This window comes from Daktulosphaira vitifoliae, unplaced genomic scaffold (genome assembly GCF_025091365.1).
Source record: "Daktulosphaira vitifoliae isolate Bord-2020 unplaced genomic scaffold, ASM2509136v1 Scaffold_1, whole genome shotgun sequence".
Taxonomy (NCBI): Eukaryota; Metazoa; Arthropoda; class Insecta; order Hemiptera; family Phylloxeridae; genus Daktulosphaira; species Daktulosphaira vitifoliae.
Window position 1 is genome coordinate 89,310,302 of NW_026099572.1, and position 14,940 is coordinate 89,325,241.

Genomic DNA, 14,940 nt, shown 5'->3' on the forward strand with positions numbered 1-14,940 from the left:
AATAACTTTCATTGTAAATTTAGTTTGAATTAACATGATTATTACAAAAAAATGTCACTTATTCAATATGAATATAATATAATGTATATTAAAATAAATATAGTTAAAAAAAATTTAAAAAACACGCTTTTAAAGCACATCGAACTAAAAAGCAGCAGGTGCGCAAATTACCCACTCCCGGAACGTGGAGGTAGTGACCAAAAATGACGAAACGGGAATCATCCCTCGTAATCGGAATGAATATACTTTATATCTCTAAATGAGAATACAGCGTATCAATATATAAATTTTAATAGTAATTAGAATATATATATATATACATGTAAAGCGACTTAAGTACGTAAACGTATCATACACGAGGTGTAGCTGTGTTTTGTTGGCGGAAGAAGCTCGGGGGATAGTTGTACGCGAAACATATGCGGCGGCTGTAGGAATATATACATACATACATATATATAGTAAGGTGACATAAGTACGTAAACGTATGATGCAATAGGTAAAGCCTTGTTTTGTGGGCGGGGGGAATGTTATACCTAAGGTATAAACGGTGGCAGCGGCGTCGGTTTTAGGAATATATAAATGAATATTAACATATACGTATTTATAAATATTAATATATATATATATATGTATATATATTAATATTAACGGTGGCGGTATGAATATATAATCTTCGCATAATATCGCGGCACTTTCGATGGCGTCGACGATGCGATGTCCGGCGTGATCCTCGGGCGTCAAAAGGTTAGCAGCGTTGATGGCGACGGTACAGGAGTGCGGATCAGTTCGTTGACGTTTTCACTTTGACAACGGTAAGAAGACTACGGTATAATTTACGGCGGGACGTCGTCGGGCGTGCGGCACTTGCTGAACTTTGCACCACGGCGTATAACGCGCGGTGTTGGTCAGTCGAATACTTAGAGTAGAGCGACGGCTGATAAAGGTGGCACGAGTCGTGGGGCATCGTGTATTTTGAAGCGACGCGGGGTCGTGTCAGTCAAAATAAAAATTTATATATATATATAAATTGTTATTATATTATAATTGATGACACTTGCGCGTCTACGGGTTGGAAAATATTGTTGTCGCCGAGTGGAGAGCAGGGTAGGGCGAATGCGTTACGACCGTCTAGTCTCAAAGCCGTAGACACGTGCGCGTGGAAAGTTACAAACAACTCACAACAAACATACATGTGAAACTAATATAAGCGTGTTAAAAATGAATAATTGCTCATAAATAATTTGAAAAGATAAAATCAAGTTAATTTTTTTTGTAATGGAAAAACACAGAAAATATATTATTCTCTCATATTAAATATTTTTTTAATAGTTTTTCAAATTTTGAGCATTTATATACTTCTTACTAACAATTATGTTGATTTTTAATTGCTTAAAATTTTAGGAATGTTCTTAAAAATGTTCTATTTGTGCACTGTATAACCATAATTGTGCAATAAACTTAAAAAAGCTTTGTTTTTTTACTTAATTTTAGAAACCTTGTAGCAAATATTAACCTTNTGTGCAATAAACTTAAAAAAGCTTTGTTTTTTTACTTAATTTTAGAAACCTTGTAGCAAATATTAACCTTTCTTATCAATCTCAAATTTGGCAAGTTTATTTTTATAATTATTAGAATGCACTCTGCATATATAAGTAGTAAAACATATGAATATGATCTAAAAACAGAAACTTGTATAAAAGGACTACCCTAGTACTTAGTTAAGTAAATTAATATCCTGAATTTCATTGATATCGGGACAGTCCAAATTACAATCTTATTAAAATACAAGTGAAATGATTAACATAGCGAGATACCATAATTTTCCAACAAATTCCCAAAATATTGTACTAATCTTTTATAGCTAAATATTATTTCAGTAATTATAATTTTTGATATTAATTATTAATATCCGAATAATTATCATAATGAAGTGATTAGGTCGAAAGCGAATAAAACAATATTTAGACCAAAAATATTATAATTACATTAAATAATAAAAATTAAAAAAATAAATAAAATATTTTACACCAGTATAAAAAAATATTTTAATTATCCCATAAAGTAAATATTTTAGGACATTTTGAATACATAGTGACATCTTTTGATATTTTAATAATTCATTGAAGTTGAGCTTAAAACCTAGATGTCGCTAAAAAATTATTTCAAATATTTTTAATTTGGGATAAATCGTAAATTACTTTTTTTTATTTCATTTTATTTAAACTAATTTAATATTTTGATACTCAACAATTAGAAACATTTTTTTCGTTATTTTGATGATAAAAAATATTTTAATAAGGTGAATCGAAAAATGATTTTAAAATATTTTTAAACCATTAAAATGGTTTATTAGTGGAAAAAAAAATTATTATTTTTTATTTGTTTATATTGGTCCTAGTGAGTAATTAAAGGAATATATATATTAAAAACGCGTAAAATTATAAATACTTCTATCTATACTTTTCACAACACGATTAAAAGCTATGAATAATGAAAATCATTTCAAATGTTTAATTATAGCTACTAATTTAATTATAACTTATATTATAATTAAAAAATACAATGCAATTAATTTAATTTTTCTATAAATTTTAATAAGTACTAAAGTCCATTAACTTAAAAATAATGCACATTTTAAATTTGATTTGATTAATTTAGTTTAAGTAGCATGAATTTAATGACCGAGATCATTACAACGAACATCACTTTATTGCCATAAAATATCTGAACATTGCATGGATTTTAATATCATCACATCATATTATGATGTTCATGCTTTGAGATATCACATTTATTGATCTTATCACAGTGAAAAACCCGGCTACTACTTGTAATATCCTTAATATTTGTAGTAAAAATAAATTAGTCTGAATTAATTAAATCAAAATTGACCCGAAGGAAAAAATGCACAAATAGTCTTTTCAGGTATTTATTGATATATTTTTAATCCATAGTTAATAGTAAGGTCTCCTAATAAACTATTACAATACTTATAATATATAAAACGTAAGTCCTCTTTTAATTTTGATTCTTTCCTTTATAAGGCTCCTAATATTGTATATTTAACATAATTAATCGTTCAGAATCTTCAATGGCACTTTTATACATTGAACTCAACAAACATATACTTCTTAAAAGTATTTTTAACTTTCATCGCAATTGTATTTGGGCTATTCAATTCCGTTCACTCACAATGCCAAGAATGAAGATAAGTTGATATGTACAAGTCCGATACCACTTCTTATGCTCTTTATCGAGCGAGATGTTAACTTTTCATGTAAATTTCTGAATTTAGCTACCCAATATAGTATATGCTCAGTGTAAATATTGCAAACATTAAATTTGGAAAAAATTAATTGTTTTAATGATGTTTTAATTTAATTGAAATTTAAAAAAAACTAGTGATATTCGAACCAAATCAAACATCTTAAGTTTAAAAATCAAACTTAAAATTTTTAAAAATTAAATCGAACTTTTTCATTGAAAACAGTTTGATAATTGAACACGTATAATCAGATATCGAACTAAATTTGTAGAATAATGATAAAAAAAATGATTTACCAGACAATGATTAAAATTAATATTTGGTGCGGGTTTAAAAAAGTTCAGATACAATTAAAAAATTGAAAGTTTGGTTTAAGTTAAACCCTAAATATCAGCATTAAAAAACTTTAAGGCATACTCAGCCATAATGTGATTGCGTGAGGTAATTTTAAATTTATTAATTATTATTATCGATGCTAGTTAAATGTGAATATTTAACTAGCTATGAGACTATTTACTATTACAATATTATATTTTATTTTGCGTACGCGTATTATAAATTAATAATACATACGTTTAATTAAAACTAAGATTTTGTACGAACCATATTATCATAAATAAAATTCAAAATTTTTATGATCATTAAATAGTTATTTTCTTCAACTGAATAAATTTTTATTTTTATTTCACAAAACAATTGTCCTATAAAAATCAACAGGATTCCCCACTAAACATAATATGCGCTTTTAAAAAGCTCTAGTACACTTTATGAGAATTTAACTGTAAGACTTATATTTTTAATACGTAATAAGAAATTTAATTGTTTTGTTCTGAAATAGAAAATTTAATATTTTAATAATTAAAATTTTAATTATTAAAAATAAAATAATTGCTAAAGTATGTTAAATAAAGAAAATATTGTATGCGTTTATTTATCATCAATCATAGTTAATTACAATTAAGTGAAATTATTTCATTTATTTTTACACTTTGTTTTCAGATTAATATCAGAAGAAAATGTTAAAATTATCATATTTTTCATTTTTGTAAGTATAGTATATTCGGTGCATTTTATTTTATTAATTAACATTTAGTACTTGAATTGAGCAGGAACGCATAAGAATGGAACTTCTCTTCTAAAATGATAAAAATTCGTTATTTAAAAAATACTTAGTATATGAAATAACTACAGATGTCTTTTAGATATTATATAATTGTTTAAACTATTTAGAATAGTGTAAACAGACTGTACAAGTTGAAATGTGTATGCTTCTGTATTTGTATTAATAAAGTTTTTTACTTATTCATTTTTGAATTGTTTATATTAAAATTTCGCTCGTTTCCTGTAAATTAGGGAAATCATCCAAAAAATTACATTTTTTTTGGGTAAATTTCGACATTTTCTTAACTTAATATGATATACTACATCAAAAATTCTTACTTTGGATATTCTTTTATGCAATTTAATAAAAAACCTAAGTACAGGAAGGGTTTGAAAATTAAACCACCCATGTATGTTTAAATTATTCCTTTCTTATACAATTTTTAGAAATATCCTGAAACGACTGCATGCAATAAAGCTATATAAAATTAAAGATTTTGAAATATGCTCTAAGATTAAAAAAAAATTTGTCCCAGCGACTGATCCAATATGAAAAATTAGACGTAAAGTAAAAAATATATATTTATTTAAAGTATTTTTTTTTTTTATTTTAACATTTCCACAGATAATAGTAGTATATGACTAATTTTTATATTAAAATATGCAGAAAATCGTTTATAAACAGTTATAATATTGTTTTGTGTATGCAGCTCAAATATTTTAAAAAACTCAAAAAGATTACTCAAATAGGTTAAATATGATAATTGGAATCGAGATTTCGCACAGATTATTTTTAACAAATTAATAATCCAAATGTATTATACTTAGAAAAAATAATTTTTTTTTTGTATTTGAATAATTTCTCTTTATTTAAAAATTCGTTTATTACTAATGAGCAAATACCTTAAAAATTAGAGATGATACAAAAATTATTGTGTTATAAGTTTTAAACAATTTGTTTAAAGGAAATGTTATTACCGATTGGCCAATCAAATATTTAACCAATGTGATTGTAACCAATTGTACAATTAGGTAAGAAATTATATTACATATTATATTCAATTCATATTACTATTATTGTTTATCTAATTAGTTATTAATTTTTTTTTTTTTTTATTAGACATAAAATACCACGGCAGTTCTGGCCATTGGTCTGTTAGTAAATTACATTATTATTATTATTACAATTTTTGCATAACATTTATACATATTATATATATTATATATACAAGTTATATTTCTTTATATAAAGTGGATTTTTTAAGAAAATAAGTAATTTTTGAATTACGATTGATTCAGGACTGAGTTATTAATTATTATACTGTGCAATAGTTGAATAGGACTTATTTATTTATATATTGAATCCCTTCCCTTTCAAAAAAAAAAAAAATATATATATATACAGTCCACTGCAAAGAAAGGTGTCGCGTATGCACATTAATATTATTTTTCCGCGCCCTAATACACATTTTGAAAAGATTGATGGTCATTAGAAGTAATTATTGTTCTTAGATGTCTTGTCAGTTGCTATTTAATACTGAAACAAGCAACACGTTTGTTTCGCTCTCGCTTCTGAGTTAAACGTGTAGTGTCTGTTATAAAAATTTGTTTATAAATTGTTCACAATGCATGCCGTGGACATTCGGACGACTGGTAAGTTAATCATTAAGTGGGTCGCACTTGCGACAGATCATATTTTAACAAATGGAATTAACAATGGATAGCGACGGCAATTCAACGTATATTTACATAACTATCAGTTCAAGTATTTTACAATAAATGCAAGTTGATAATGAAATAAAAAAACAAGTCGCGGAACTGCGAGAGAGCAATGAAAAATTACAAAAAAAACTTTTTGAAATGAATCAAGGAGCCTCTGGTGTAATAATGAGCTCACCTAAGAAAACGATTCAATTATCAAAGGAAATCGTGAGTATTTCCGCCAAAACTCGTAAACCACCACCCATAATAGTATGTGGTGTTACCGACGTAAAAAAGTTTATTAGCAACTTCACATTAGAAGAGGCTAAGGATAATGAACAACTTGTCAGAACCTTAGCTAATAGTATAAATTTTTTAACGAATGACGAACATCAGTTTCGTCGAACAGTGAAAATTTTAGAAAAGCAAAATATTGAATACCATCGATACCAGCTTAAAACTGAAAATATTTTTAAAGCTGTGATTAGAGGTTTACATTCTCAGACGGACATTTGTGATATTAAAAAAGAGTTGGCTGACTTAGGTCACCTGGTTCATAATATTACAAATGTTCAAATAAAAAAGAAAAAAGATCAAAATAACAAAGCAATGATTGGATACACATTAGACTGCCATTGTTTTTTGTGGAGTTAGAACCACAAACAAACAATAAAGATATCTTTCAGGTAGATAATTTGTGCCATCGCAAAATTCCAGTGGAGCACCAGAGAAATAAAAATAAAGAAGTACCACAGTGTAAAAACTGTCAAGCTTTTAACCACACACAAAACTATTGCCAGAAAACTCCAATATGTGCAAACTGTGGTGAAAATCATACAGCCAATTGGAAAGGCTGTTCGGCTTATAAAGCAGCTGAAGCAAAAGCTAATCCAAAAAAGGTGACTGCTGTCCAACACATATAGTCGAAGCGTATACAAATTTAAAAAGTGGTATTTCTTACGCACAATTAACCAAAACAAATACCGAGACAGAGGTCGAAACTAGAACAGCATTACAAGCTGAGCCATCACTTTGCGATGTATTATTAGACTTGAATAGTGTTACTCAAACATTAGCCAAACTAACATTAAACGTTGATAAATTGAAAAATAATCAGCCTAAATCTACTAAAAAACAAAAAGTGACTAAGAAAAACAAAAAATGAGCAATTCGTTAAGAATAATAACCTGGAATGCCAATGGGCTTGTTCAACAAAAAAAAGAACTAGAAACATTTTTATACAACGAAAAAATAGATATAGCTCTTATATCAGAAACTCATTTTACTGGATGGTCATTTATAAAAAATTATGGTTATAGGTCATACACAACACAACACCATTGTGGTAGAGCACGGGGTNACAACACAACACCCGAGTGGTAGAGCACGGGGGGGTACAGCAATAATCATAAAAGAATCTATTAAACACTTTGAACTTGAAAAATTTCAGCACGAAGCAATTCAAGCTACTAATGTTTGTATTAATGACGGGCGTAATAATATAACAGTCTCAGCAGTATATTGTCGTCCTTGAAGACAAATAACTAAAGAAAATTTTATTAGTTTGTTCTGAGCCCTAGGTGACTAATTCATCGCAGGTGGTGATTTCAATTGTAAGCACCGCTTTTGGGGTAGCGATAATAGTACCAGTAGAGGTAAGCAACTCTATGAAGANACCAGTAGAGGTAAGCAGCTCTATGAAGCCGGCATTGAAATTAATGCAGAATATCTAACAACTTGTAAGCCAACATACTGGCCTAATAATCAAACGAAAAGACCTAGTATGCTTGATATATTTGTACTTAAAGGCGTGAACTCGAATTATACCAATATTGCAGGAATACCTGACTTAACGTCAGACCATATACCAGTGCTCTTAATACTAAGTTCGCACGTAATAAAAAAACAAAGACGTCCTGTGCTCATAAATAAACACACAAATTGAGAAGCTTTTCGTGACCATTTAGACATAAGAATTGACTTGTCAGTTAAACTCAAATTTACAAGTGACATAGAGATAGCTGTACAGAATTTAACAGATAACATAATTATAGCTGCTGAACAATCTACACGTAATAATGAAGTTATGTTCGAAAAAGAAAAGACTTATCCTTTAGAGATAAGAAACTTAATTCAACTTAAAAGAAGAGCAAGGAAAAAATGGCATCGAACACAAAATCCAGTAGACCGCTTTTGTCTACTGGAATCGACTCAACAAAATCCTAAAAGAAAAAATGTTCTCAATAAAAAATGATACTGTTAAAGCATATATAGATAACTTATCTGCAACAGAAAATACAGACTACTTGTTATGGAAAGCAACCAGTCGTATTAAAAGACCTTAAGTATATGTGCCACCAATTTTAAAGGATGATGGTACATGGGCTCGAAGCGAACAGGAAATATCTGAAACTTTTGCAAGTTACTTGGAATGTGTATTTCAACCTAACAACATACAATCTGACCTAAACACGACGTACTTAAACTGCGGTACCACTGATCAAACTACAGATCGCGTTAAATATTTCACGCCTCTTAAAGTTGCAAATGAGATAGAAAAAAACCTTAACTCTAAAAAGTTTCCGGGTTATGATAGGATAAGTCCGCGTATATTTAAAGAATTATCTTGCAAAGCAATCATCTTATTAACTTACATATTTAATGCCTACTTACGTATAGAATATGTACCTGTAAATTGGAAAAAAGCCCTAGTCATCATGTTATTAAAACCAGGAAAGCTGGCTGAGAGTACTAGATCCTACAGGCCGATATTACTTTTTCCTACAATATCGAAACTTTTCGAAAAACTACTTTACATTAGATTGAATCCTATTATTCAAGAACGTCAACTAATTCTTAACCACCAGTTTGGATTTCATACTAAACATTCCACCATAGATCAAGTACATCGCGTTACAAACGTAATTAGTAGAGCTATGGAGGAAAAAAAGTATTGCTGTGGCGTTTTTTTCGACGTTTCTCAGGCCTTTGACCGCGTTTGGCATGAAGGCTTACTATATAAATTGAAAAAGCAGATGCCTCGTATATGGTTTGGACTACTAGATTCATACATAGTAGAAAGAAAGTTTCGGGTAAGTCACGAAGAAATTGTATCTGATTGGAAAGGTATTAAAGCAACCTCAATGTAGTGTCCTCGGGCCTATACTTTATCTACTTTATACATCTGATATTCCTACCTACAATAAAACAAAAACAGCTATGTTTGCTGATGACACAGCTATATTGTCATGTGATAAAGACCTTTCGATCGCCACAAAAAATTTGCAAATAAATGTTGATAGTATCCTTACATGGACAAAAAGATGGAAGATGCTATTATATAGTTCAAAATCAGTACACGTGATCTTTACAAATAGATTAATAAAGCCCAACCCGATAATGCTTCATGGTAAATTAATCCCTCAAGAAAATTCGGCAAAATATCTAAGTATGCATTTAGACTCTAAATGAAACTGGAGTATACACATTAAAATGAAATTAAAACAAATAAAACAAAAAAGAAGTAATATGTATTGGTTAATTGGCCGAAGATCAGAATTATCAATAGAAAATAAAAGATTACTTTACGTGTCTATCTTAAAACCAATATGGACTTACGGCTTTCAACTATGGGACTTCACTAGCAAGTTTTGGATTGATAAAATTCAAACTATGCAAAACATTACTCTCCGTACTATTATCAATGCGTACATGTACGAAAAAACTGACAATATTCATATTTATATAATGATACCAACAGTCAGAGAAGAAATTCAACGGTATGCCAGGGCACATGAAAATCGTCTGAAGACCCACATCAACAAAGCTGCTGCTCAACTGCTTGATTACTCACAAGATGTTAAAAGATTAAAACAAAATAAACCATACGACTTATTTTAAATATATATTATTTAATGTAAATTTACTTAAGTTTGGAGACTCTTCACTGGAAGTTTCTCTTCATTGTATATAATATCTTAACTATACATTTTATGTAATTTTAGATGTAAACGTTTGTAAAAAATTTTGATTAAGACTGCAAGGTCGTCTCAAATATATATTACATGTAATAAAAATAAAGAAGATGTCTTGTGTTCCATACTTTAACATATATTGGCTATGTTAAGTTTTACTCAATTGATCTATTTTTCGTACAGCTCGAATATTACATATTAGTATTAATTTGTGTCATTGTCACATTTAGAGTTCATTTTATGAAAGTACCTGACTTCAATCATCGAAGTTATAGTGTGGTGTATTTGTATTTAATAGAATTGAAAGTTATTTAAATTGTTAATAACAATTGTCTATATTTAAATATGGCAATAGTGCACTATTTCCATGGTGGTTCACTGATCTTGAAAATTATTACAATTCTTAGTGAATTTGTAATGTGACAAAAGATACCTCTTCATTTTGGTTGAGTCGAATGTGTGCTGCGACGGCGTTTATCATTCAAATAATCACAATAAGGTGTTGTGTTTTTTTTTGTGAGCATGCGAGACCACATGTGTACTATTTCAGACCAGTTTGTGGGCGGCATTTGTGTGTACACTCACCACACTCCTTTCCTATCTTGAACGTCATTTAAAATGCTAACCACCTACATTGTCTCCTTATGATATTTTCTGATTCGAATTGTTCTTAACAATTTCCGGCACTGGGTAGTAAAATTTGTTGATCCCTATTCGTAAGGCTAGCCGGGTGTCTCCATCGGACCACCGAATCAAAAGTCAGACGGTTTGGTCGGAAATTAGCCATCGTCGGAACTGGTACCCTAATTTTCGTCCGTAACGTGAATTTTTTTTTGTTGGGTGCGTTGCAACAATTTGTGTTTTTTTTAGGTATTTTACGTTAGTGTCCGCTACCGTAGTATAATGTAATATTTTTGTATTTTGCCGTCGGTTGAACCTGTCTCCAGTTTCTGGAGTTTAAGTCATTATTTTTATTTGCAGTTGCAAAAACCAAATTTTATTGTTTAAGTTATGACAGGAAAAATTAGTTTTAAAAATTTACTACCCACTAAATGAGTGATAACAATAATAGATTCAAACCGGGTTTTCGGTGTATTATTAATAGCTAAGTCTATGTTTTTGTAAGACTAAAGGTTCTAACAAAATTACCGGTTGCACTGCCACCGATATTAAGAAACGTAATAAATGACCATTTATTTTCTGGTAGTCAAAATCTTTAAATAATTATAAAACGTAAACGGTTGTTCGGATAAAAAAAATTATAAGAACAAAATTGTTTGTAATTTTTTTTCTATCATATTATCAAATCAAAAATAGTGGTTTCCATTAAAAAAAATTATAAAGAAACATTTTTATCCCTGAAGGGATAAACAAAAAATTTATTGATCTTCATATTATTGAGTAAAATTAAAACTATATTAAAAATATTATTAATTTAAAAAACTAAAAAATATTAAAAATATTAAACTCAAAGCCACAAAAAAAATTAATGAAATTTTTTAATTTTAATTAATTTCATTAATTTTTTTTGTGGCTTTGAGTTTAATATTTTTAATATTTTTTAGTTTTTTAAATTAATAATATTTTTAATATAGTTTTAATTTTACTTAATTAATTAGCCACAAGTGATCAATTTTTATTATATTCATATTATTGTAGAGTTTTATAAACTTAATAATTTTTCATTTTACAAAAATTTTAAATTCTCAATAGTTATGAATGTGTTAAAGCTTTCATGGATTGTCTTGTTGCATGAAGTGCTTGAGGATATATCCATGTTTGCAGTTGAGTTTTGACGTTTCGGATTCATTGCAGAGTCCATCTTCAGAGTCATGGTTGCTATCAATATAGTTGTAGCCACCGACTAGCAACCATCACTCTAAAGATGGACTCTGCAATGAATTCTATACGTCACAACTCAACTGCAAACATGGATATATTTTCAATAGTTTTTGAGAAAATAAGTGTCTTACGAGATTTCGATCACCTGTATATTTTTTACTAATAGTACGTAAAAGTAGCTTTAATTTTATATATGTTTAACGGACGCAGTATTTCCGGATCATTTTCAAAAGTTAAGTTGAATAAATTTTTATTTTGGGATAAGTTGTTACTTTGAATCCGCCTCTGTGGGCAGGTAAAAGGTTGAATGTTCTCAAAAATATATTAAATAATAGGGAAATACCTGAGGTATTTATAAAAAAAAAACTATTTAAATTTGTTTATTTTTCAACAAGTTATGGCAGTTTTAAAAAAGTAAAGTATAAAATATGTCGAAAATTTACCGATTTTAAAAATAGTAATTTTTTTGGGAATTTTCTCCTTTTTCTAGAGAACAAGGGAATTTTTTTCAATTTTCAAGAACAATTTCTTCAATTAAATTCGATTTGTGATCTTTTGATTTATGGTTGAAAGAAATCGGTCTGGTGAATGTTGAGAAAAAGTGGCGACAGACATAAAAAAAAAACACATCATAGTAAAATTAATACCTTTTCAGTTTCACCTTGGATCTAATGAGCCAAATATAGCTTCCAATGTTTTATCATTATCACATATATCCCAAAGATATTCGGTATATAACATCGTGAATATGTTTCTGAATGCTAAGAAAAAATAAACAAAAATATTATTAATTCATTAAAAGTAAATAGATGTCAGTTATTTTTTTAATATTGGAATAATTCAACTTGATACAATAACTTTTTATCAATTAATTTTTTTCCATAATCTTTATAATTTAAAATGATTATAGATAATAATAAAAATAAGCGTATTTATTGGCTATTTTTATTTTTTTTAAATATTTTAGCTATATGACTTTGCTTTTCTGGTTAACGAATCAAAAGTTATTTAAATAAAAAAAAAAACGTATAATTTTATTTTTATTTTAATTAATTTTTACTAAATTAAAAATTAATTTTATATCAAGTAAAATTAGAAATTCCTATTAAATATTAAGAGCTAAGAAGATCTACTCGTAAAAGTGAAATTTAATAACATTTAATGGCATATGGGAATCTATTGCAAATGGTTCCATTTCTTTGGCTATATTAAATTCATTAAATTAAGATGCTATTCGCCATTCCGACGACAGATTAACCATTAACCTTGGATTTATGAAAACATTTTGAAATACACTAAATTGGCCTTAGATGGGTAGTATAAAGTCTAAATGTCTAAAAAATTGTATGTAATATTTATATTACCTAGAACGCTGATATCTTGTACGTCTGTTCTTTGAATATTTATTAATTCAATAACTCTTTGATCTGTGATATCTGTGAATCTAGCTTCGTATAAAGCTCTTTTTAATGCTGCTATAGTCATCTTATTATTGTAGAGAAATTTTTCATAAAATTGTACTATTCGAGATTCAATTCTTTTTACCACACGTGTCGCTTGTTTTAAAAATTGATTCTCGTCCATTACTCCGTCTACTTTTGAAGTAAAAATTATGTGTTATCAATTAATTTTTATTTAAAAGTAAAGTGGTAATATCAATAAATTTATTAGTAATAATCACTGACCGACATTTAAATATCAATTAATATAATTTATTTATTATAATATTAAAAGTAATAATTTATACCAGAAATAGTTTTTTATATTACTTGAAAATCTAATAATACTTTCTAAGATGTTTAAATTATTATATTGATTCAATTTTATAAACAAAGTTATTTTTTTATCATTACCCACTCAATTATTTACAGAATAAATATAATTCAAACATTTTTTTTTTAGTTATCTTTAATTACACATTTTTCTTAAATTATTAACTATGTGAGACTTTTTAAGTTCATCTTTTATGCCTTGTAAGAAAGTCAACTTTTTATTTTTTAAATGGGAACTCATTTTGAATTTAATAAAATATTTGGGTTTTAATTTAATAGTAAATGACATTTGAATCTTTATTACAACTTTATTAGTTTATTATATATATATATATATAATAATTAATTAAAAGAGTTTAATTAATTGGAATATTGGTCCACTGAAAAATTCATAATTAAACTTGTGTAAACTGGCTGAATGTAATAACATTACTTAATGATGACGTCACTAGGGGTATATTAGGGAGATTTTTTCTAGTCGGGTGTCAGTATGTGTTTAGCGTTGATAATGGTAACATTGTTTCCGAAATACGTATCCGCGACTTTTCAGTAATTTTTTGTGACTTTTGAGTTTAATATTTTTATTATTTTTTAGTTTTTAAATTAATAATATTTTTAATATAGTTATAATTTTATTTAATCAATTAGCCACAAGTGATTAATTTTTATTATACAGGGTGATTTTTTTATCATAACCCACTCAATTACTTACAGAATAATAATAATTTAGACATTTTTTTTTTTCATTATTTTTAGTTACACATTATTCTTGAATTTTTAACTATGTAATACTTTTTAAGTTCATCCCTTATGCCTTGGAAGGGGGTCAACTTTGTTTTTTTAAATGGTAACACATATTTTTAATTTAATAAAATGTTTGAGTTTTTAATTTAATAGTAAATGGCATTTGAATTTTTAATATAACTTAATTCGTTTATTAGATATAATCATTTAAAGTTTCAAATTTTTGAATTAATATACAGGTATAATACACAAGGGATTACAAATACAGGTAGCTAATTGGTTTTTTATAACATCGATATTAGCAGGTACACAGCGTTGTTATTATCAATTGTAGTAAGACACATTGTTATGAGTATATAAATACATTAACTGACAATACAAAAAGTATATATATTGATAGTTATAATTGATAATAAACAATCCGTGACTGTGACAGCAATGTCATAAAAAACCAATTAGCTACCTATATTTGTAATCCCTTGAGTATTATACCTGTATATTAACTCAAAAATTTGAAACTTTAAATGATTATATCTAATAA

General features: G+C 27.6%; 1 protein-coding gene across 1 annotated transcript; it reads right to left on the bottom strand.

Moving 5' to 3' along the window:
- Positions 1–4,166: 4,166 nt before the first annotated feature.
- Positions 4,167–13,508, bottom strand: LOC126910170 (uncharacterized). Its single transcript, XM_050692548.1, has 3 exons — positions 13,248–13,508; positions 12,531–12,644; positions 4,167–4,400 (listed from the first exon to the last, which is right to left on the bottom strand). Exons 1-2 carry the CDS (start codon positions 13,465–13,467, stop codon positions 12,541–12,543), a joined length of 324 nt encoding a protein of 107 aa, XP_050548505.1. The 5' UTR covers positions 13,468–13,508; the 3' UTR covers positions 4,167–4,400; positions 12,531–12,540.
- Between the last annotated feature and the right edge of the window lie 1,432 nt (positions 13,509–14,940).

Coding starts and splice junctions, on each gene's coding strand:
- LOC126910170 (XM_050692548.1), bottom strand. CDS start 13,467: ATGGACGAGAATCAATTTTTAAAACAAGCGACACGTGTGGTAAAAAGA. Junction 12,645..13,247: donor ACAAGATATCAGCGTTCTAG/GTAATATAAATA, acceptor ATTTTTTCTTAG/CATTCAGAAACATATTCACG.